This window comes from Papaver somniferum, chromosome 2 (assembly GCF_003573695.1).
Source record: "Papaver somniferum cultivar HN1 chromosome 2, ASM357369v1, whole genome shotgun sequence".
In the NCBI taxonomy this organism is placed as follows: Eukaryota; Viridiplantae; Streptophyta; class Magnoliopsida; order Ranunculales; family Papaveraceae; genus Papaver; species Papaver somniferum.
Genome location: NC_039359.1, coordinates 124,686,996 through 124,712,427, shown reverse-complemented (window position 1 = coordinate 124,712,427; position 25,432 = coordinate 124,686,996). Strand labels below are relative to the sequence as shown.

Here is a 25,432-nt window from a genome sequence, read left to right as displayed (position 1 = left end):
ATGATCAAGATTTCTCTACTGTTGTTGATATGGTGTTATCTAACATGACGCATGCTTCTTGTTCATCATGTTTAAATCAAGGTATTTATATGTGCTTTATTACAATAAGTGGTTTCTTTAGAGAAATATATATACCTAGTGTTCATTGTATAATTATATATTAAGTTTTTCTTTTTTTTCCAAATGATTTGATTGTATTATTAATAATATTTTTATTGTTATTTTTTCTTAATTAATAATAACTGAATATTGTTAATGATAAAAGAGTTTGCAGGAAATTGGTTGATAGCCTAGAAACAAGTTGGGCTCCGACACCTTATTATTATTAGTTTATTTTATGGAAGGGAGATTATTTATTGAATAAATAGAAGATGGTCAGGTGTCTCGCGACAAGATGAGCTCCTACACCCTTCTGAATAGAAATACATGTTCTATAATTAATGTGGTCGTCTACACGTCAAAATTTTTAATATTACTTTCTCACTACTCAAGTTATATTATGAAGCAAGGGTAAGAAAATATTGTTCCCACAGAGAGGCCTGAGATTGTTATATTTTTCGATTTCCTATATGAACCAATGGGGTTTTGTGATTTTATGAAACTAAAACTAAACTAAAAGCTAAAAAGAAAATAAACAAGCAAATTAAACAAGTTAAAAATCAGAAATAAGAAATATTGGTCAAGGATTTTATTTTCATTCACAAACATGTTTTTGTATTACTAATTATAAATTGATATTTTAGTCGTTTTCTATCAGAAGCCCTAGAACACCTTGATCACAAGAATATCCCACAAATTTTCTCAAATCATCAAACTTGCATAAAACGACGCAAATACGAACTCGATTCTGGAGAACATAACCTAATGTGTGAAGCGCTCTAATCATGTTTAATTCCCCCAAACGCACTAAGATTCATGAAATTAGCATAATCAATGCAATTAAAATACATTGCGTTTATAGTTAACAAAAGTCACGTTTCACTTGTGATTACTAGGATATATCACTACAATCAATAACCACAATTATGCTACTTGTGTTCAAGGGGTATCACTTTTGTTATAATAAACCCTAAACTAGCTATAAATGATTACAAGTTGAATCATTTTGCAACTTGATAAAACAAACAATAAAACCATGTTGTAATACGTCAATCATACAACTGTATTTCTATTATAATATTGTCGGTGTATTTATCATGGGTCCCGGAAAGTTCCGGAATATTCCAGATTTAAGATACTTTTCTTATTGGCTAAGTTTAGGGTTTCCCATGTATATCTAAATACTTAGAAGCTAAGTTTACTTGGGATATAATTTACTGAAAGGTTAAGTTTACTTAGTGGGTAAGTTTAATTGGGACCCAAGTTTTGTGACAATTATATAAGGAGACTTATATGGTGATAGAAAAATATGGAATTCAGTGGTTTTCTATAGAGAGTTAAGAATACACAATGTAGTTCTTTAAGGTTTTGAGGAATTTCATTCCACCTCTTGGGGTGGAGTTTAGAGAGGAGAGAAACCACTCTATGATATTGAGAGATATACCGCTGTTGTTATGGTTTGAGGGAGAATAGTTCTTGAATAATTATTCGTTATGTATGTAGTTACAGGAAATCCTACACTACACCCCTCACAAGATTTCATTAATATTCAACTCATTTTAGATTAATAATCTTAATTTTATTTATGAATCTTTGAACAATCTTACAAGAAAAGATAAAGGAATCAAGAATAACCACTGCTCTAGATTTTCTCTCTCCTATTTACTTACTTCTCTCTCAAAAAAGATCTCTCTCCTTTCCTTTACAACTGAGCGGCTATTTATAGGGAATTACATAGTGGATGACAGCTACTCTGTCCTTTATTTTCGGATATGACTTGCGACATTCTCGCATCCTTACAAATGTTAATCTCGCAAACTCTCTAATTTTCGTAGGACCATCACATTTTTCTCATGATTTAGTTAACGTCGTTTATTATTTCGTTTCTGAAGTTGTTCTGCGACACTGCTGTGTTGTGTTGTTAATAATTTCGCTGAGGCATTATTTCGCGAATTGGAGATAATGGTTTAACTTGCGAAGATGTCACAGGAGATTTTGAAGAGATAAGTAAGTGGAATGGAACAGAGGTTTCAACGGTGAAATCATCAGCGGGAAATGATAGGGTATCGTCTTTAGATGGGTACAAAGGATATAACCAGATCCCTCTCGCTGAAGAAGATCAAGAGCATACTGCTTTTTTCGCCCCTAGAGGTTTATATTGTTACACGAAAATTCCATTTGGTTTGAGAAATGCGGGAGCAACATACCAAAGAATGGTAGAGAAGGTGTTCGCAAAATGGATACACAAAACATTAGAAGTATACGTGGACGACATGTTAGTAAAGAGTAAAGAAGCCAAAGATCATGTACAGGACCTGAGGGAGATTTTTGAACAAATGCGGAAGTATGACATTAAACTGAATCCTGAGAAGTGTACCATTGGAGTTGCATCGGGAAAAAATTTAGGCTACATTGTATCAAAGGAAGGAATACAGGTTGATCCAGAAAAAGTGCAAGCAATTCGTGACATGCCAACACCAGCAACAATAAAAGATGTACAGAAGTTGAATGGACTTTTAGCTTCTCTAGGGAGATTCATTTCGCGATCATCAGACAAATGCAAGTGTTTTTTCGATATACTCAAGAAGGGTGCGAAATTCAAATGTACTGATGAATGAAAAAAAGCTTTTCAAGGGGTTAAAGAACATCTTATGAATACATCTATTTTACAAAAAGCAGAATCAGGAGAAGAGTTATTAATCTATCTTGCGACGACGTCGCATGCAGTAAGTGTCGTGTTATTGCGAATAGACGCAGGAGTGGAGAAACCCATCTATTACATTAACAAAACTTTTAATACTGCCGAGAAGAATTACTCAAAGATTGAGAAGCTAATCGTAGCATTAGTTTATGCATCATTTAAGCTCCGCATATATTTTCAAGCGCACAAAATAAAGGTATTAACAAAAGTAGGCCACTTTGATATTAAATATGAAATTTTGTCTTCACCAAAATCACAAGTTGTTGCAGATTTCTTAGCAGAATTTTCTTTAGAAGAAGATGAAGCGGTAGAAGAAATGATGGATATAGAAGAAGAACACGAAGATCCAAAAGACTTATTAACAGAACCAAATAGATGGGAGATATTGGTAGATGGATCATCAAATGGAGAAGGCAATGGAGTTGGAATTGTTTTAATTTCGCCAAAAGGAGCGAAGATGGCTTTTTCATTCAGATTGGAATTCGCATCCACTAATAACGAAACGGAATATGAAGCCGTGATACATGCCTTAAAGTTCGAAATAAAAATGAAACTAGAAAATGCCAGGATCACTAGTGATTCGTAGCTAGTTATTCGCCAAATAAAGGGAGAGTACACTACAAATGAACCATCCTTGAAGAAATACAAGAAGCTGGTTGAAGAATTGTCAGCGAAAATCCCAAAAATAAAATGGAGGCACATTTCAAGAAAGGATAACAGACTCGCAGACGCTTTTTCTTTCATCTCAAGCATGATGACAGATCCAACTGCGAGATGCATAAAAATACAGACACTTATGTCACCATCAATTAATAAAGAAGAAAAAGAAGTGGACGTGATGATAATAGACAGTGGAGAAGAAGAACAAACGAACAATATCGCAGATTGGAGAACAGAACTTCATGCATATTTGGCGAAAGGAGAAACACCAAGAAATAGCACACAAGTTAAAAATCCGCAACAAATTATGAATTAAGAGATGGGCTGCTATACCGAAAATCCTTTAATGGACCATCACTCAGATGTTTGACACGAGAAGAAGGAGAAAAGGTGCTAAAAATGTTACATAGTGGGGATGCTGGCAATCATAGCGGGGGAAGATCTTTGGCACATAGAGCAAAAATGCAAGGCTATTACTGGCCATACATGCACGAAGATGCAAAACAAATATCAAGACGTTGCGAAGATTGTCAGCGGCATGGAAAGAAAATACATGCACCTGGAGCACCATTGTCATCTTCAACCAGTGTGTGGCCTTTTGGAAAGTGGGGCTTAGATATTGTGGGGCCATTTTTACCAGGATCTGGACAAAAAGATACTTAATAGTCGCAACAGATTATTTCACAAAATGGACAGAAGTGAAGGCAGTACAATATTCGCGACAAAGATATCTTTACATTCATATTCGAAAATATCATTTGCAGATTCGGAATTCCTGCGCAGTTGGTATCTGATAATGGGAAACAGTTTGAAGGACAGAACATAGAAATGTTACTTAATGCATTTAAGATAAAATGTGGAAAGTCTACTCCTTTGTATCCACAAGCTAATGGGCAGGCAGAGGCAACAAACAAAACAATTGCAGATATATTAAAGAAGAAATTAGAAGGACATCATAGAGCATGGTGCGAACAAGTACATAATGCAGTATGGGCTTATAATACAACTAGAAGAGAAGCTACTGGAATGTCACCTTTTTGTTTAACATACGGAGTTGAAGCGGTGTTACCAACAGAAGTTGTTATTCCGACAACAAAGAGAGAAGCTTGGGAGAAAAATCTTAGTGCGGGTTTGATCTTAAGCAAACTTGATGAATTAGAAGAAAAAAGAGAAAGAGCTTTACAACATATGGAGAATTATCAGCGAAGATTAGCCCGAGAATATAATAAACGTGTCAAAGTACGCGAATTCCAACCAGGAGATTTAGTTCTGCGAGAGACACCAATATATCAGCGAGAAAATGGTGGAAAGTTAGCGAAAAAATGGGATGGACCTTACATCATTAAGGAGATAGTTGGAACAGGCTTATAAATTAATGGATCCAGAAGGTAGAGATGTTGGTCATAGACTTGACAGACCATGGAACAATTGTACTTAAAAAGATATTATCCGTAAGAAGCTTTGAGAAGTTATGGATTCTGAAAGAATAGTTGCGAGATTATTCATATCAAAACAAGATCATGATGTGCGAAACTTTCGCAGAGATAATCATAGAACAATGACATAAAAGAAAGGGGCGAACCTTTATGGCGTACACCCTAGTTCGCGAATAAAATTTCGCAAGAGGCAAATGTAAGACCTAAAGTACGTCATATAAGGGGGTACCTGTTGCATGGCTCAGGGAAAGGCTACACCGCCACCGGAACCTGAGTCATGGAGATTTGGGGTCAATAAAGCCCATCCGGGAGAGGCACCTTGGATTCTCAGCTTAAGCATATGACTTAGGTTGGGCGACTAAGGTAATAAGGACTCTCCCAAGGAGTGCAGAATCTGATCAAGGCGCCGAGGTACACGGTTGAGTCAAGAGTGCCAGGGGCGTCTGGAGCGTACCTTGCCATTCTTGACAAGTCTTGGCTTATACTGCACTCGGCCCGAAGAAAACCCCACTTAGGGTGCAGTCTCGTAACCATAAACCCTATAGGTAAAAGGGATAAGAGGCTGCGAAAACAACTGGTTGTTGTTAAGACTGGATGGGAGGAGCTAACCTTGTATGGTAGAAGTACGCCTCCTTGAAGGGGCAACCAGGGGGAGATAAGGGCGGCACCCTCCATTAGGGAGCTGATAAGTGTCTTAAGACGCAAATGTCATGAGGCTTTTTACTCGCAAGGGTATTAAGGCTTGTCATATTTGTGCAACAATCCTGAAGAGGCAATAATACTAGAGAAAAAGATAAGACGAGATCAATGGGTTTTCGCATGAAAGTGCGAAGACGTCCTGCGATTTCGTCGCAAGACGGCAATGTAATGGGGCTTTATTTTCGCAAGAATATTTAGGCCTATCATATTGTCGCAACATTCCTGAAGAGGCAATAATACAAAAGAAAAAGTTAAGGCAAGATCAATGGGTTTTTGCATGAAAGTGCAAGGACGTCCTGCGATTTTGTCGCAATGACAAGAGGTGGCATAATAAGACCTTTAATTAGGAAGGCAAAATAAGACCACATGACTAAAAAAATATTTATAAGTATCATAACAGATCATTTCTCGCAAGAAAGATAATGAGAGGCAAGTATGGGAATCAGTAAACAAGAGGCATTATCTTCTCGCCAGCAAAATACTAAAAGAGAAAATTAATTCCAAAGTTGGTTGAAGAATATTATTCGCAAGAAATAATAAAGTGAAACAATTCAAGAAGATAGAACTAGATAAGAAGCTCATGCTTCAGTATTAATTCCAGTAGAAGGAGATAATGGACGCTCTTCGCCAATGTTCTCATTATCGCCAACCTCTTCTTCATTTCGATTCGATCTTCACCAACAATAATTCCTTTGAGAGGGACTTCTTTTTCGCCGCCACCTTGATTATCGCCAGCAATTACTTCTTTAGAAGAGATTTTTTTTCGTTTTCATCTTGATTAGCACCAGCAGTTGCTTCCTTAGAAGGGATCTCTTCTCCATCTTCCAAAAGACTATTCTCTCCACCACTTTCATAATCATAATCACTGTCAGCAGGACGAGGAATTTCATCATCATCTACTTCCAAAGGTTCGATTGATGTAGGAGGAAGAGATTTGGACAATAAAATATCATTTACAAGGACTTCACCCGAGATGAACTTGACGAAGAAGTCTCTCTGATGATTCCTATCTTGAATATCCTTAAAGTAAGCAAGATAATCAAGTCTTCTTTCTGCTCGGTCGCGAGAACCAGTAAGGACAGAGACGAGTAGTGCATTTTCTTTGCGAATTTTGGCATATTTAGCCTCCAAAACAGAAATGGAGGAATGAAGATTTTTCTCAGACTCTGCGAAAAGTAGAATACAAAATTTCAGTAAGATGAAGAACTAAAAGATATGACAAAGAAAAGATAGTTAAGGCAGTCAAACTATTATGACTACCTTCCTTTTGCGAAATAAGGTGTTGAATCAAGGTCAGACAACTATTCTCCCAACGGTCCATCGCATCATCAAATTTATCTCCAACTAAACCTTTAAGTCGAGACTGAAGATTTTTCTCTTTAGAAATAAGAAAGGCATTTTTCTTCGCAAGAGAAGAATAAGATTCTTCTAATTTGGAATATTGTTCTTTAAGTTGTTCGCCTTTACACTTAAAGCTATTCTACCTTGAATGAGTGTATCTCTTTCAGCGATAGATGACTTTGTTACTTCTTTAAGTTCATTTCTCAAAGAGCGAAGAGATTGTTCTTGGTCATCACATATTTTCTAAAGAATGCTAAGTTGTTGCGAAGATATCGGCATCTTGTTTAAACAAATTCGCTTCTCTTGAGATAGAGTTTTATTCTCATCTGATAAAGATTCCATCACTAGATTAGCTTTAGTTAAAGAATAAGAGAGGCGAGATATTTCATTACTTAATAAATCTTGCCTCCGAACTAATTGGGTATTTTCATTGGTAAGATTATTTATATGATCAACAGAGTATGAATAGAGGTTATCTAATTGGTTAAATTGATCCATCAAAATCTCTTTATCAACACGGGCTTCTTCAACAGCAGATTCAAATTGATATCTCTCTATTATTCATTTCTGGTTTAAGGCTTAACATGCGAAAGAGGGATTTCAAGGATAATTAAATATGGAAAGGATAAAATCATTAGAAAGGCAAATTGAAGACACAAATAAGGAAATCATACCTCTAAGTTCATCATTCTTCTTGCCAGCGAAACATTCTGGAGCTTTTGATTTTCGATACGAAGAGCATTACACTCTTTTTCAAAAGCTGTTTGCGAAGCATCTCTATCAGAGCCAAAACACTTACTCAGAATTTCGCAAATACCAGACTTGACAGGATCAATGGGAGACTTCTTGCCATCATCCAGGACCTCAGACAAAACTTTGAAAGCAATATCTATTCCTTCCACGGTTTCTTTCGAAAAAAGAAGAGGCTCAGGTAGAGAACTGACAATGAAGAAGGTTGAGAAACATTATCAATAGGAGGAGAAGAAGTTTCATTCACAGAAGGATTAAAAATGGGGGTTTCAATCATTGAAAGGTCAATTGAAGAAATGAAATCTGAGGCAACCTTTTCGCGAATTGGAGATAACGGTTTAACTTGCGAAGATGTCGTGGGAGATTTTGAAGAGATAAGTAAGTGGAATGGAATGGAGGTTTCAACGGTTTTAAGGTGGCGAGATTTCTTGAGAGGTTTGTTGGCATCCTTATCACCATGCGAATCACAATCCAGATAAGAAACAGAAGCAACAATATTGTTATTAGAAAAGAATAATGTTTCTTACTACCTTCTGATTCGCATACTTTCTTTTGTTTACAACAATCTTATGCTGCGATTTGGGAATATTAGGGTTCTGAACCGTAAATTTGGTGTTAGAGGCGTTTTTGCTGAAATAACAACAGTATGGGAATCACATAAGCAGCATCATCAAATAAGGCAGTAAGCAAGATCAATTTCAGCAAAACCCATAAGAAAGAAAAAAGAAAACTAACCTCGATGAATCCATGGAAAACACCAGCAGGAAGATTAATTCGTAAAAATTAAAAAGGAAAAAAGTTACGAACAGTGAAGATCTACAGAGGGAACAGTATAAAGATGAATAAGAAATTGAAAAGATTAAAAGAAGAAGAAAGAAGAAAAAGTTGCAATGGAAGAATTTATGGAAGAACAATAGAGTTGCAGAGATGAGAGAATAAAAATACAAGAGAAAGTAAAAAGAAAATGGAAAGAAGAGTAAGAAGAATATATATGGAAGATTTTTTTACTCGAAGAAATAAACACCATTAATGTGAAAAGACGTGAGCGGTTAAAAAACAACGGTTACAGAAGACGTGTCAAGAAATAGATGGAAGAAAGGATAGTGTGATAAATGCAGAATATGAAGAGATGGACAGCTGCGGCATTTCTCACATCATTCTCTACTTCGCAGAGAAGATATGAGAAGAGGCAAGATGTAGGATCAGAATCTCGCAGCAATAATGCCTCAGCGAAATTATTAACAACACAACACAGCAGTGTCGCAAAACAACTTCAGAAACGTAATAATAAATGACGTCAGCTAAATCATGAGAAAAATGTGATGGTCCTGCGAAAACTAGAGAATTTGCGAGATTAACATTTGTAAGGATGCGAGAATGTCGCAAGTCATATCCGAAAATAAAGGATAGAGTAGCTGTCATCCACTATGTAATTCCCTATAAATAGCCGCTCAGTTGTAAAGGAAAGGAGAGAGATCTTTTTTGAGAGAGAAGTAAGTAAATAGGAGAGAGAAAATCTAGAGCAGTGGTTAATCTTGATTCCTTTATCTTTTCTTGTAAGATTGTTCAAAGATTCATCAATAAAATTAAGATTATTAATCTAAAATGAGTTGAATATTAATGAAATCTTGTGAGGGGTGTAGTGTAGGATTTCCTGCAACTACAATGTATATGTGGAAGGCTTCACTTAGTGAATAGAAGATCACCGTGTCGTTGATGGTGGAAGATACATCATTGGTGTTGGAAGAGACATCGTTTAGATGGAGATCATCTCTTTATGTGAGATAAATATTATCTTGATTAATTATACATATTTTGATAATTTATGGAGAGTCTGTTCATGAGACTTATTTTAGGGTTTATGATCAACACAATGTTGGATCATATTGATTAATCAATCATTTAATGTGTAATTCTCTATTTAATGGTTACATAATAAAGAAAAAGTTGTGGCTATTTAGTGAATGTAGGCATATTGTTGAACCACGTTTAATCTTGTGTTCATTACTTATTGCTTCGTATGTGTTTTCAATATTTATCTTTTATTCTATGTCGATCCGAAGATCTAGTGTCTTGTGGGTTAAATCAAGTTGGATTTCCTTAACAAGCAAAAAGTTGTGCAGTGAGCGTGGAGAGGATCAAAGTTAGAAGTGAGGAAGTTCGGTTTTTTGCGAGTAGCGGAATTTTTCGGTTAGAAGGATTTGATGTTTTCAAAGTTTAGGTACGAAGAATTTGAAGTTATCAAATATTTGAAGATGCATTGATTAATTTTATCAAGCATTCGAGTGTGAAAGGTTTGATTTTTCAATTTTTGGTATGAAGCAAGTTAAAGCGTTGGGAAGGATGGCATATTTTGAAGTTGTTCGTATTCGTTTTAGTGGTGCTCCACATCAAAGGATTTTGACGTTAATACTTCTTGAAGCATGTAATCTTACGCATTCCACGTAGATCCAAGTAAGTATTTGTGTAACTGTGATTTTGATAGTTGATTGTGTTTTTTTTACTTCGTTTTGTATAAGTCTCTTGTAGACTTTTTTGGAAGAACATGTTGGTTTTTTCGTTCTATCCACACTACTGGGTAACCAGAGTGGGAAAGTGGGAGCAATATCAGTGATAGTTGGGATACAAATAAGGATGAGTCGCTTGTTCTCAGGTGGAGTATGCTGGGCGGTTATGCAAGATACTAGTCTCGTAGGAGGCAGTGTTATCTATATTATACTGAGGCCTTTTCAGCACAATTGACTCAAGAATAGAAAAGAACTATGTAGTTAAGCGTGCACAGACGGAAGTAATCTACGTGATCTCCCGAAAAACTGTTGTCGGATAACCGCAAATATGCTCGTGAAAAGCCCCACACTGCCGGATGAGCACAGTGGCTAAGCGGGGACAATGTCGATGATTTACCTTGCTGGGTGTTTCCTAAGTTGCAAGCGTTTTTAAGTAGCTTTCGCATGAGTTAAAAATCATATTTTTAGTCGTGGCAATTTTTTTGCTATTCGTGCCGATTTTTTTGGGTGGATATAAAACCTAAAAATTCAGATGGTCACACTTTTGGGTCACAACAAGAATTTTTCTATCTCATTTTCTTTTTAGATTACATGGGATCAAAATGGTTGATTAGAGGTCATGATCCAGATTTTGGATCACCATACAAATTTGAATCAACCGGTAAATTTTGGTTCAGTAACGAATCTTATGTCACTTCAAATTCTGAGTTATGAATTAGATTTTGGGTCAGTAAGCTTTGCGTTCATGTCAAAAAATTTGGACACAAGCCGATTGTATGTCATAGTGAAAAGTTAAGGTCATAAGGCAAGTTCTAAATTACGTTATATATTTTATATGGCTTGGCAAATTTGGCCATGTGGATGCCATTATTTTCGTTGGTCTCTAGTAGGGCTGAGCATAGGTAGATCACCCCGCCAATCCTAACCAATTGCAGGTGGACACCCAACTCACTTATGACATGGATCCATTCTTCAGAATCCATCAAATATTTGATTGCATGCGGTATGTTTATAAATTCATGGGACACTCGCACCCGCTAGGTTAAGGGTTTTTTTGGAAATATACAAAGTATGAAATTATATTTAGTAATTTATACTTAGTAGTATATCTACTTCTTACTCTTAGAAAGAGAGTCCCCTCACACTCTTATTTTCACACTTTCTCATATTTTGAGAGACATTTTTCTTGATAAAATTTAAACGACAGCTTATTTTAAGCTAATGTTTTGGGGATATGCTCATCTTACAAAGTCCTACATACCTACAGAAAATGAGCATACTCGGAGATAAAAAAAACCTCACGATATATCAGTCTTAATTTCAAAGGTTGAAAATCCATCGATTTTCAAAATAGTAGATGGCGGAGTTATACGTTTCAGAATGTGCTCTTTTTTTGTGGGTAGGTAGAGCTTTGTAAGACGAACATATTTCCAGAAATATTAGATCCAAATACGCTACCGTTTGGTTTTTAGAAAAGTATGAAATAGTGTGAAAATAAGAGTGTGATGAGATCGTCATTTTGGGAGGATCCCCATTTAGTTTTACATGATACTAGTGGATCATGGAGAGGGTTTTAGCAAAAACATGTAAGGATATTTATTTAAGGATGATTTATGATGTTGTAAATCATTACTTAATCAAATAAATTTTTTATTAATTTTGTTTTCATCTTACTTAAATAAATTTAATACAAATCCTGGATCCACTCGGCCACCCAGGATATTAGACACGTGGGTGAATTTAGCACCCGCCAATCAGATGGACCAGATGTAGATAACACCAAATCCAAAAATTTTACCCATTGGTTACCCCTAATCTCCAGAGACTCCAAGGGAAGGTGTGTCACACTAGGCTTAAGTCTAATTGTAAGAATAACCTAGAACATAAAATACTAGCCTTATGGGCTTAGGTGGGCGTATGGAATATGTTATTCTTGGCATACGAAGAACATATTAAACTTCACAAAATTGGTTAAAAAGATCAAAATTAACAATTCCTGGATGAAATGGACAGTTAGATTTTGATACTGTTTAAATGGCTAAAAATATAAAAATAGGCAGGATGTAACCAGTTTCATCGTGCCCATTTTCAAATATTTTTTCTTATTTTTAATTTACACAGGATGTATCCAGTTTCATCCTTGCTATTTTTTTTTGGCCATTTCACCCAAACTATTTTTTACTCGTCTATTTGAACTGTGATTTAAAAATATTTGGACGAAAGACCCTTTTTCCGATTAAACTTGGGGTGAGTCTTTTTTCTCGCCGAAATGTATGAAGTTTGGCTGAGTTTTTATTTCCTAGCTGAACCTTGTAGTGTTCTTGGCATACGAAAAACTAGGTATTACCCCGGTCTAGGGTCGGGACTCAACCTCTTCCATTGTGCAAATTGAATGGAACAGTCGGCACATATCTAATGGTGCCATGTTTTCCTCTTTTTCTTTTACAACTTTCGTCATCCCCATTCATTAGTTTTCAAGATTTGAAAGAGAAAACCAAGATTCTGTTAGTGATTGTTTTTTTTTTTTACTTAATTCTTCGTTTCAATAGAAATTGATGGAATCCGAATAATTTTTCTAAACAGAGAATAGGATCAAGAATTATCCGATCACCAAAACAAGAAAAGTAATTAATTTACTTTCAGAAAAAAAAAGTTCAAGTACAAATGCTAAAAATAGCTAAAAATGAATTAATCATTTGAGTGTGTAAAAATTCAAGAATTAATCAAGAAAATTCAAGTACAAGTTCAAGAACTAATCATTTGAGAGTCGTATGTACAAATGCTAAAAGAGCCTAAAAAACATTCCCCCTCTTGACCATCACAATCTTCTCCACTAAAACGTGAAGAAAGTATTATGAACATTTCTTTTACTGAATTCTTAATTTTCAACCTCAAAAGCTTGATCAATGCACACACATATTCAGTTTAAGGTCATAAGCAAGTTTAAGCCTTAGTCTTTCCCACCCGTATCTTAGTTGAACGGTGACGTGCTGCTTCTAACGGAGAAAACTTGTCGAATATACTCTCTTGTAAGATGTACTCTCAATTTAATTAGTGCTACAATTTAATTACTTGTCATATGTGACTTACGACTATGCTCCTCATCATCCTGTTGCTTCCAACGAGAATGGTTCTGATGCAACCATGGCAATCTCGTGTTTGAATGAACCAGTTTTAGTTTTTTTCTATGAATTACTCTTCCTCATGCTTTAGAATGCTTCAAAATTGCTTGTAGAAGGTTTTGAAGTATAGTCTTTATTAGAAATCACTTTCAACCTCTTTTGATCTTTTCAAAAAATCTTTTCTCTTAATCCTAATACAATGTATGTTATTCTAAATATGTTTTACATGTTTTCGTAGTCGATTCATAAGTAGTTTCCGGTGGTGGTAATCAGTAGTGATTATATCAAGGTACAGATACTTGTTGTTTATTATAGTAGTGTTTTCTCAAAGGTAACATCGGTATATATTACAGTGTTATCATCTCCATTTCAAAATTTTCAATGGTTGTTTGGAAACTGGTATTCTATCTACAAGCTCTCCATTATCAGTGATACCATTTCAACACACTAGGTCATCACTCATCATGTCTATCCTTAGATCCTTAATTTTCACTCGAATTACCCAGAAAATCAACTCGCTGGAATTGTTTACCACTCCATGTCGCGATTACAGCGTCAACAGAGAGAAAGTTTCTGAATATTTCAAATTCATATATAGTCATTTCAGTTAATCTGTATATCATGGCTCAATCTCAACAAACATGGAAACTAAAATATACTCATTACTTTCAAGATTTTTACAATCCGATAAGGTACCCAGATTCAAAAGCAAACCTTAATTATCTTATTTTGATAAGTATAGGTAAATCCCATTCTCATAAAACTCTCTGTGAAAATTTGTCTGCTCAAATTAACAATCAAATGGAAAACCTAAACACAAGTATTCAATCAACTACTATTGGTACAACTGGTCCAAGACCAATAAGAAGAATAATTGCCTCTGTCCAGGAATCTTCTAAAGAAGCTGAAGAATTTACTTTCAGTTTACTGGGAAAATCATGTTCAAAAAAACCACTAGATCATAAAGATATCAAAAATGAAATCAATGACCGTTGGAGAAGCTACAGAAGGTATCAGATCATTACAAAACGAACGGATCTCTTTCTGTTTAGATTCCAGCAAAAAGATTGTTGCGATGGGGTTCGTTTTAAAACTTGGGATATCATGGGACATTTGTTGTCCCTGATTAAGTATAATCCTAATATACCTATCAAAGACCACAAATTTGAGCATCACACTTGGATTGTTAAGCTAAGAAACGCATGAGATGTCATCCTGAATGAGAATCTCTTCAAAGATATCCGCAAAGATATTGGATAAAAAGTAGAACCAGAGGGAAGGAAAAGGCTACCTAGAGGAAGTGTAACTAACACTGCCTATATTGAAATTAAGCTCAAAGAACCATTAAGAATAGGTGGGTGGATTGTTAAACCAAATGGTGTAAGGCATTGGGTAATTTACCACTTCGAAATGCAGCCTTACAAGATCTGCAAAGACTATTGGGTTGTTGATCATGTTGATGCTAACTGCAAAAGACTTGCGTTAAAATAGTAAGTTGAAGTTATGAAAAATAATGAATACGCTTCTTGGAGTATAACAGAGGAAGGAAGGAAATTTCTGGATGCCTATATAACTAGTTCAGGTGCCGATATGATGGAAAATGAGGTGGAAACATCCATGGGTGTAACTAATAACCCTATACCATATAATGTCGTTCCTCATCCACAAGAGACAGAGAATTTAGATCGAGAATTGGAAGACACTGAAGTGAGAAAGAACAAGAGAACCAGAGATGAAGATTCAATTAACAACTCCGTACCCTTCAATCTCGATCCTTCCAACACTCACAACAACCTTACTTTCCAAACAGTTACAAACGGAGCTGATGAATCAAACAATTTTGGTGATCTCCCTGATGTGAGAAGGATGAAATACCAACACAATCAAGAAGATGATAAACACTCAATGGCATTTGATATCACATGATTTGTACCCAATGGAACGTTTGCTCGGAATCACTATGGAAATACTGCAAATTTTCTCCAGGTTTTTTTTATCGAAACCCTAATTTATATTTTTTCAATAATTGAGATTGCTTTTTGTTATATCAACCAATTAGTTCTTACAATTAGAATCTTTGTGTTTAAGAATCTTTTTATCACTCCCAATAGTTTGCAGAACCATTACCATTATAATATGATACTTGTGAACATCATTTTTCCTTTTAATAGGGTTACAATCAGTTTCAATTTCTACTTTATGTCTCTGCTCTTTCAAACTATTGTTGTTGTCTATCCTTATTACTGTAGTTTCTACCTCAGTAGACTTAACTTTCCTGGCCACCCTAGATTCCATACCTTTTCTGGCCTTTGTTATTTAATCTCAATTATGAGAATTTTTTCGTGGAATTGCCAGGGCTTCGGCAACCCTGAGACCAAAAATAGTTTATGAAATCAAATTAGAAACCAGAATCCTGATGTTATCTTTTTATGTGAAACCAAAAATGACTCCACTAAAATGAGACAATACTTAAACAGATTCAACTATCCCAACAATTGGATATGTCTTTTATTGGATCTCTCAGGTGGTCTTGCTCTTTTGTGGAAGAGTGGCTTCACTTTAAATATTGTTCATTCCACTGATAAGTTAGTCAATGCAATTATTTCTTCTGACCCCAGTTAATATGAGTTTCTTTCTACTTTCTTCTATGGTTCTACTTACCATAATGAGATAGTAGATCAATCGAACTACATTAATAGTATTGGTACCACTACTACCTGAACATAACCATGTTTTCGCATGAGATATCTTCCAATACTAGACCAACTATTTCTAAGTTCCCTATTATACAATTCAAGTCATTTATAGATCTGATCTTAATGACTTAGGTTATATAGGCTCACAGTTTACTTTGTCCAATAGACAAACTGGGATTTATAATGTCAAAGCTATACCGGATAGGGCTATGGTGAATGGTCATCGGCTGCATCACTATAACAACTCCAAATTGTTTCATATTGATGCAATAGGTTATGACCATTTACCAATGCTTTTGGTCACTAACTGCAGTGAGAAACAAGGTAAAAATCCATATAGGTATTTTAAATGTTGGTTTAAGGATCCAACATGTCAACAAGTGATCAAAGATGCTTACAAAACAAAACTAAGAGGGTCACATGCTTTCAAAATGGTAAATTTCCTTAGAAATGTTAAATATGAGTTAAAGAAATGGAATATTTCCCATTTTGGCAATATTGATCATAAAGTCAACACCTTAACTGATAAACTCAAGAATCTGAATAGTAATCCTTACTCTATTAAGAATAATGAGGCCATTAAGGAAGTAGAACAGAATCTTGAGCTGGCCCAAAAAGCTCAGGAATCCTTGTATGCTCAAAAATCCAGAGTTGATTTCATTAAAAGTTATGATTGAAATACCTCTTATTACCACACAAAATGTTAATAAGAGAAGGAATTTTAATCATATCAGCTCTCTAAAACTTTCTAATGGCATTTGGTCTGAGGATAAAGAGACTCTTGAAGACCTTCTTGTTTCTCATTTCAAGACTATATCTACCACCACCAATCCTATTCTTAATGAGAATTTTTTAAATTGTATTGATAGATGTATCACTGATGAGGAAAATGACAATCTTTTGAGTCCCATGTCATGTCCCATGTCTATAGGGCACCCATGTATAAGGGCACCCTGGGTATAGTTTGTAATGTTAGTATGTGTCGGTCACATGTGCCATCTATTACCCTATATAGCAGAGAGTCTGTATTTTCTTTCATTATCAAATATAATTTTTTGAGTGTTTGTTCTTCCCTCATTTGAGGTTTTATCTCTAATCTCTGCAGTGTAGATCCCGTAGAATTAGGCCTTATTATCCATTTTTAGTGTAGATCACTACAAGTGGTATCAGAGACGGTCTTTCCTTGGATTGATCATGGATGATTTGGGGGCTATAATGAGTGCAAGGAGTGAAGTAATTAATCTTCGATTGGATTACTTAATTCAACTGGGAGATAGTTCACTAAATCGGAACCAGAATCTCCTGAATTTGTTGGATCTCATCAATCAGGCAGAGAGGAAGATAGAGTCAATTCTTCACACTAGAAAACCAAACCAGGTACCGACATCGAAGGAAACTTCAGTCGAAGCTGCTGAGAGTGAAGAAAAAACGAAGATGGAGGATATAATTCACAGCGAAGAACTGGCAGGAGACTCAATTAACTCGGAGTTGGTCACCGATTCCAGCCAAAAATCATCAACCTCGTTGGAATAAGAAGAAGATTTCACATATACAAATCAAGTCAGCGACCTAAATTGTAGTTCTGATTCTCAATCTTCCACTAATCAGGTTCTCTGTGATGTTGAATTTCGAATGATCAAATCCATTTCCATGGGTGTCGAAGAGGAATCTCTCGATTTCGAGTTGAATATTACTTCGTTTTTATTTGAGGAACAAATTGATGATAAGTTGGAAGTAAATTCCCTTTTTTCAAGATCAACGGGTGAGTTCACTCAAAAATCTCCAATTTCCCCAGTACCAGATGAAGATAATTTCCAAGCTACATCTAAAACTCACTTCTCTTCTGCAGTTGGAGCTAAACCCGCGTCTCACAAATTCGAATTCATTCCTTCTTCTAGTGACGGCCATAAGGAGAATTTGATGTTTCTGCATTACCAAGAAGGTAAACCCTTCAATCCTGAAGCTAATTTTGTGGTGGGTTTTCAAAGTAATAGAGTTGCATCTCATGAGGTAAATAATTTCAATACATTCAGTCAGAATAATAATAGAATTGAGAATTCGCGGGAGTTGAATGTTTTGAAGAAACTGTCTAGTGTAGAATGTTTAGATTGTTGTCTTGATTTTGATCGAATCTTATTTGATCTTGGAAAAGACAAATTGAAGTTTGATCCTATATTGGGGTTTCCTTATTGCGTGGGTTTTCAATTTTTGGATAGATTGTATAGGGAAATTGTTCTAAAGCTTGCTTATGACAGTGGGTATCAATCAGATGGGTTTTCTAGTGATTCAATTGTTCGTCTGCTAGCTAATTATGGTGTTAGAAATAATGATAGACTCTATTTGTATGCATTTTTTTATGTAATTGTTCTTAATTGGTTAATTTTGGAAGGTTACTGTGGTGATACTAGAATATTGTTGGATACAATGTTACCGCAAAGTATTTTTCTCTGGACTGAATTTATGCTGGCTAGGGAAACTAAATATTGGGTTGCACAAAACATATTTGATCAATCGCTGGTTGGAAATATCAGTTTTACAGTTCATATGGAAGAGGTTCAGGAATGTTTTGTTACATCAACTTCAAATTCAAGTCAGAATCTACTAAACTGCATAAGTGTGAAGGTTGGTGGATTATGTTATACGTCTGCGAGAAGTGGAAAATATTTCTGCGATAGCCCGGTTCTCGCTAGAACGCTATTTGATCGAGGGAAGTTGTTTGAAGCTATCAATAGGTATTCGTATCACACTACAAGTAATTCTCATCTCAGTTTTGGTATACTTATTTTTAGTTTGTTGGAAGTGATTCGAAGGTATTCCTGTTATGTTAAGTGTAGTTCAAAATCATTTCTAGATACCCTTTCTTCTTGTGTGTTTTTTATTTTGTGGAAAATTTTGAAGGATGAATACAATGGGGATTCTTTTTATGAGCTTATTCTTCAACATGGGTACCAATTAGATTCAAGGCTTATAAATTCAATTACGTTTGTATTGGTTGAAGAATGTGATAATTTTTATGACAGGAATCTGTTTGCGGAATTGTCATACAGATATAGTATCACGAGTCATGGTGGCGGTCATATTTTGTGTTTGCTCGAGGTAAAAAGGGTGAACCCGCATTGTGGAATTCTCATTTGAAAGATTTGGATGCTTCATATTCGATCATATTTCAGAATCTTTATAATTACACAGGAGCGAATTTTCACCGGGAAAGTACTATGGTTATTACTAGTTGTGGTGTCGTTGGAACAACTATAGTATTTGTACAGATACCTCAAAGAGGAAATCAATATTGTATCATATGCATTACCAGAATAGCAGAGATGTCTACTATTGAGAAGGCACGTGAACTTTTTAATAAAATGCATCATACAGGAAGACGCAGCTTCAGTAGTGATAAAGGTTCACTAGTTTCTCAGCTGAGATATGGTCCATTTGATTATATGACTATTCAATATGGTGAATACTTGAAGATCTGTGTGTATTCAAACAAACGGATGATATAACACAGATACTTTCGAAGATAATTATTTGGGTTCTTTCATTTAGTGTTATGGCCAACGGTGTGAAAGACAAGATTGTACAACTAACTTGGGATTCGGGTTTGATTGATTTCTACGAACTTGCATATGATAGACTTGGTCCTATGTGTTGCTGTCAGCCGTGGAGTCTGGTGCGCCAACCGAAAGAGGCTAATAGAAGGACAAAGGTTATTTTATGGGAGGTGGAAATCGAGAAGAATAGGAATCTACTGGTTGTGGTCAGTTTTTTCACCTTGGTTATTGCTCGGAAGCACCTTCCTTGTGATAATCGAGTGTTTTCTTTGTGGTTACCAGATAAGAGGCATCATAGAGGTGTGGAGTTTTGCGAAAGAATTATGGGAAGCACAAATACGCTTATACGGGTTATTGGTTGTGAAATCTTCGGTATAGCTTCTTGGCAGGTTGATGTCTATAGTGAATGGAACGAGCAGGACCGAATATTAAAGATCCAGTTGTAGGTAATCCTATTCAATTTAGGTTCATGTTGTGTTGGTGATGAAAGTTGGAGAGTGACATACCTTGCTTCAGGCTTTGCAACTTATAAAAAGAGAGTTCTATAATACAAGGGTTGCTTGTAGTATTAGATTTCTTCACAGCCAGTTGTGGTAGGTGGTGATCTGTAACTTACAGAAATGCTCGCCACGTACTAGAAATTCAACTTCTATTTCAACTAAATGTCACATCACTGAAGTCAGTATGCTCCAGCTTGGAGAGGTAGCTATTACAAACAAGTCTGCAAGATTTCAAGTAAAGCCCGTGGTGATTCAAATTCTAAATATGCTGATGCGGGATGATTACTTGAGGTGGAAGGTTATAGCAAATCGTTATGCTATCATCTATATACTGGTGAGATGGGAGTTCATAGATAAACTCGAGAAGAATTTTAAATTGTCAGAATTCCTTGTAAGATGGGAGTCCATGCCATGATTGTTGCATCTACATGACCTAAAATGTCAGAAAAAATCGATTAAATCAAACTAGAAACCCCTGTAGTGGAACCAGAAAAATGAATATTTTCTAATTCAACAGTCATAGCTTCATATCAAAGAAGTAAAATTACAAGTCGTACCTTTTTTTAGGGGTTTTTGCTTTCTTCCCCTTTGTTATTCGTAGAGGAGTAACATCGACTGTCTGCCTGTTTGATATTGTTGAAGGAGCAATCTTCTTCTTGTTTGCTATTGATGAAGGTATACTTCGTTCTTCAATTACTTGTTTTACTATTTTTTTAATAGTTTTTGTGTTAACCATTTTTGTTGATGATTTGGTTTTTTATTCGAAGTTAACCCTACATTTCGATGCCCTAAATCTATTTCGGTGGTTTTGATTTTCAATTTCAATTTATATGTTTCGGCAACTGAAAAGAAAACGGAGAAGGTTTAACTTTAAGTTTGTCACACGTGAATATTGATGGGCAGAGAAGTAAATTTAACTTTTTTGGACCTCCGGATAATTGGTTTTCCCCAGTGGACTATAAGATAACTAGTACCGGGTATTCTGGATCATCCAATAAATTTCCTGTGTACTTCAGTCTTCTCAATTCTTTCACCCTCTCATCTCATGGGTTGTACATTGTGACCGTGTTGTAGCTTCTATAAAATTGAAGCGTGGTTATGTTCATGAACAATGATGATATATCAAATATATCTTTAATTGGCTTTATGACATAGAATTTGATACTGTTCAAAGACCAAAATTGTTGATTTGAAAAAGAGGAACGTGTTGTTTGTAAATATTTTTTGGCGTTGGGTTAATTTAGGAATCTGATGCACATTAGGAAACAATAATACATGAATTAACTTAGGAATCCGATTCACATTAAAAAATAGTTTGGTTAGGAAAGTGCGAGATCTTTTTTGTTATGTTGATGAAGAAACACTTGTTGTTGCCACCTTCTTTTCTACGTAGTAATGATGATGAACAGAGAAAGTGATATAAACCAGTTAAATAAGGAAACTCAAAATATCGATGGGTTAACTTGGAAATCTTACATTATAAAACGGTTGGGTTAAGTTATAAAGGAAGGTCCAAAGCATAATCTAAGCCGTCCGAAGACATCCGACTAATTCCATCCATCCTATTGGCTTATCATATATAAATATAAGCCACAGTTAATCTCATCCGCTTTTTGATTTAATCGTCCAATCTCATCCGTTCTTTGCCTTATCATCATAAGATAAAGACAACACTTTTTATACTATTGATTGAGATTGTTGGTAGCTGATAGCCCATATAGGGCTATGATGCTGCAATCGCAAGAGCGAGGTTCATTTCCACAAAATTTGGCTGATAGCCCATATAGGACTATTAGGTTCGATTGGTCTTTTTTATACTATGATTATATATTAAAGCTAGGTTTGAAAAATAGAAAACCTAGCCGAACCAAACCCAATATATAAACTTCATAACGTAAATAATAAACAAAAAATTGAAAATAAAACGTGCTGGTTCCCTTCCTACCAAAAAAGAAAAACAAAAAAACAAAAAAAACGTGCTGGTTCCCAAAAAAAATTATTCATTTTGGCTCTAACGTGACCAAAAGACAGAGCCTACACGAACACATGCATGTGGGTTTTCGGACCGCACTTGATTTTGGAGGTGGTGTCTTCAGACCTTACTTAATTTTGGATTGTGAGTAATTTTCATACCTTGTGGATGCATATATGTAAGGTAAAATTGACATTTTGTATTTCTACTGGAGTCATTTGCTGTGAATGTCAAAACTGTTTTTTTGCTTGACCCAGGACTGAAATGTTTCTATTCAGACTCCAACGTATACAATCCTCTTTACAAGACTTCTACGTGTACAAGTTTGTTGTAGAAGGGGCCAGTTGTGCTAAAAGATTTAGATAACAAGAGTTAAGTATCTCAGGCCGGTTCTTATGGGAAGGGGTATAAAAGTTGTATGTGGCATGGCAAACTAGTTTCCCCACTATGATAAAACTGACAAATTTTATTAAAGTAGGATATTATATTGTGTTTTGTGGGTCCCTAGTCAATAAAAAATTAGTTATTTATATTTGATGGGGTCTTTAAATTTTAGGGATTATATAATATTTTATGGGATCCTCTGAAATCTGTTATAATAATTAAAAAGTAGGATAGAAGAAAAAAAAAACGACTAAACAATTAATAATTACACCGCTCGGTTGAAATTTAACCTGGCCTGGCTAAGTGGCAAATTTGCCAATTAACCAGCTCCATAGTGGATGCTTAAATGGCAAACATTCATGTTTGCCACACCCATAGGAAGGGGCCTCAGAGGATATGCAAGCTGTACAGTACTTATACCAATCTTCTTGTTTTTGATGGGTGTACGGTGTACCAATCAAAGTTGTACTCGATTAAACCGTATGATCTTCTATACGTATAGTATAATATTCTACGTTCTACCGGATGGTGTGGCATTTCAAGTGGCCGAAAACCTAAGAGAATTACACAACTGATGACAATTCTATATCTTTACTAAAATGATAAGGGACTAAATATCTGGCTGCTGTAAAGACTTAGTAGTGTACGTACGCAATGGTGAAATAATAATTGATAAGATCACTTTGACAAAACGCACATTGAACACAAGTCGCAACACGCCTAATGCATTACTGTGCATGGTAGGGTCTTAGCTTGAACATCGCAAAGGCGGGCATCGGTGGAGTGCTGCAATGTTCTTCTTCTGCAGATCTGTTCTATAAATGTAGCCTAAAGTCGCACCAGTTTTCTCATTCTTCACTACTAAAAAATAAGGTCAGTTTCTAGGAAATATATAGATTAAGGAAAATGAGGTATGAGTTTGTAAATGAGATCGAGGTTGATGCCTCCGCAGATGAGGTTTGGGCAATATATAGCTCTCCTACTTTCTGTAAGTTAGTTGTGCAAATACTTTCAGGTATTCTGGAAAGCAAAGATGTCGTGGAAGGTGATGGTCGTAACGTCGGTAGTATACTGCGTGTTGTGTTCCTTCCTGGTAAGTAAATTTTCACTTTGGAGTTACCTTTATAAATACATTAAACAATCTTATAAAGATCGAGTGCTAATCAAAACCATACTTCTGCATGGATCAGGACATGTTCCACGGATGTACAAGGAGAAATTTGTCACTATCGACAACAAGAAGCGTCTTAAGGAGATACAAATGATTGAAGGAGGGTACTTGGAAATGGGGTTTACATCCTGCATGCTAAGCTTCGAAATTCTTGTGAAGGAAAGCAATCTATGTGTCATCAAAACAGTTACAAAATATGAAATCAGTGATGAAGTCGCTACTGGTGTTACTGCTCATCTTAACAACTCTCTGGTACATGGGTCAGTTTGGCTCGAGGGGTTTGCGGACATATCGCACAGCAGAAAGCAGGCAGTATAGCTAATTAACTGGCCACTACATGCTCTTCATATGCATATGCATATGATATTAGCAGTCATCAGTCATCACCGGTTCACCAAACGACTTCGCCATCTTACTTGGGAAGTATATTTGTATCAAGAAAATAAAAGTTCCATATGTATAAGTATTTTATAATAAACAACAAGCTTGAATAATAAACATTCTCTTTATTAATCGCTAATTCCAAGAAGCTTTGGCCGGGTTAATTAGCTCAAAAGATTTACGTACAAAAGATTTGTTCAGTCAACCCAAGTAAGTAAGTATCGTCCTAAATGTGGAAAGCCAACATTCCTTGGATACCGTTCATCTGAAGTAAATGAAGCTTGGAAATCTAGATTTGCCCTCAGTTTTATTATAATACTCCTATAACTTTATTAAAATGAGTCAAACTAGATGATCAGGATTAAACGGTAAAAGTATAGAAAAATCAGTAGAAAGTAAAAAACTAGAGAGACCGAGTCACATGTGAGAGGGACCAAGCACAAGGGAAGGGACCAAAGGTGAATGACGTGCATAGCGTGTGCAGGCATATAGTAGTAGAGAAATTTAAGTACGACCAAAGTTTTCTCACCATTCGTTTTTTTTTTGTTTTTTCTTTGATAATTAATAGGAAAGTTATCTTTTACACAAAATTGGTTAAAAAGATTAAAATCAACAATTCCTGGGTGAAATGGACAGTTAGAATTTGATACTGTTTAAATGGACAAAAATGTAAAAATAGGTATGATGTAACCAGTTTCATCGTGCACATTTTCAAATATTTTTTCTTATTTTTAATTTACACAGGATGTATCCAGTTTCATCCTTGTTATTTTTTAAATTTAAGCTAGGATGAATCCAGTTTCATCCTTGCTATTTTTTTTTTTGCCATTTCACCCAAACTATTTTTTACTCGTCCATTTGATCCCGTGATTTAAAAATATTTGGATAAATGACCCATTTTCCGCTATTTTTACTAGAGGGAAAGGTGATTCCGTCTAAAATTTTTGACTTCTAGTCAATATTGGGTGAATTTGGTAATAAACTTTCCCATTATCAAAAAATATTTTTGCAGGTTAGATACCCATATTATCCTTGAAACTTGCGGATGGCATGAGAATTTTCTTTAAGGGGATTGTTTTAATGGTTCGACTACACATTTTGTTCCGCTACAGAGTAAACTCATAGTATTAAGCTTATGTACGTGAGATATTGTCACCGGTTCGCAACCGGTCTGCAATAGAGTTTTGTATAATTGTATTGTCCCGAACCGTCCCCTTGACAACTACAGCATCACAAATTACTCCTAAAACAGTAATATTCACGGCCTCTGTTATAGTGCTTTAGTATTCACAGGCCTCTGTAATAGTGTTTAATCTTATCTGTTCATGTTCAAACAAATTTCTGTTTTGACTCATCCAACCAAGTCGTGATCACATAATTCACTGAAATGTTGTATTTATGAGACCATACACCATAAAACTTTTTATCCCGTTCGTAGTGCTCATCAAACAGTCAGTGACCA

At 35.5% G+C, this 25,432-nt stretch overlaps 2 protein-coding genes across 9 annotated transcripts; both read left to right on the top strand.

Annotated features, from left to right (window-relative positions):
• Nucleotides 1-13,722: 13,722 nt before the first annotated feature.
• Nucleotides 13,723-20,703, top strand: LOC113349033. 8 transcript variants are annotated; one of them, XR_003359903.1, is made up of 4 exons: nt 13,723-15,301; nt 17,117-17,773; nt 17,861-17,953; nt 18,543-20,703. XR_003359903.1 is itself a non-coding variant. In XM_026592953.1 (4 exons), exons 2-4 carry the CDS (start codon nt 17,644-17,646, stop codon nt 19,264-19,266), a joined length of 1,443 nt encoding a protein of 480 aa, XP_026448738.1. In that variant the 5' UTR covers nt 13,723-15,301; nt 17,117-17,643; the 3' UTR covers nt 19,267-20,639. The 8 variants fall into 8 exon arrangements, 7 of the variants coding, with proteins under 7 accessions (XP_026448738.1, XP_026448741.1, XP_026448739.1 ...); XM_026592953.1 differs by having other exon boundaries at nt 17,861-19,107; nt 19,201-20,639; XM_026592956.1 differs by having other exon boundaries at nt 17,117-17,953; nt 18,401-19,107; nt 19,201-20,639.
• A 2,566-nt stretch (nt 20,704-23,269) lies between these two features.
• On the top strand, nt 23,270-24,113 carry LOC113353899 (S-norcoclaurine synthase 2-like). Its single transcript, XM_026597370.1, has 2 exons — nt 23,270-23,511; nt 23,609-24,113. The coding sequence occupies exons 1-2, from the start codon at nt 23,325-23,327 to the stop codon at nt 23,905-23,907; spliced, it is 486 nt and encodes a 161-aa protein (XP_026453155.1). The 5' UTR covers nt 23,270-23,324; the 3' UTR covers nt 23,908-24,113.
• Nucleotides 24,114-25,432: the final 1,319 nt, after the last annotated feature.

What these genes read in the sequence shown, in the direction of transcription:
- LOC113349033 (XM_026592952.1), top strand. Translation starts at nt 17,644, where the DNA reads ATGATCAAATCCATTTCCATGGGTGTCGAAGAGGAATCTCTCGATTTC. An exon ending in ATATTTTGTGTTTGCTCGAG is followed by an intron (nt 19,108 to 19,200) that starts GTAAAAAGGGTG and finishes ATAATTACACAG; the next exon opens with GAGCGAATTTTCACCGGGAA.
- LOC113353899 (XM_026597370.1), top strand. Translation starts at nt 23,325, where the DNA reads ATGAGGTATGAGTTTGTAAATGAGATCGAGGTTGATGCCTCCGCAGAT. An exon ending in GCGTGTTGTGTTCCTTCCTG is followed by an intron (nt 23,512 to 23,608) that starts GTAAGTAAATTT and finishes TGCATGGATCAG; the next exon opens with GACATGTTCCACGGATGTAC.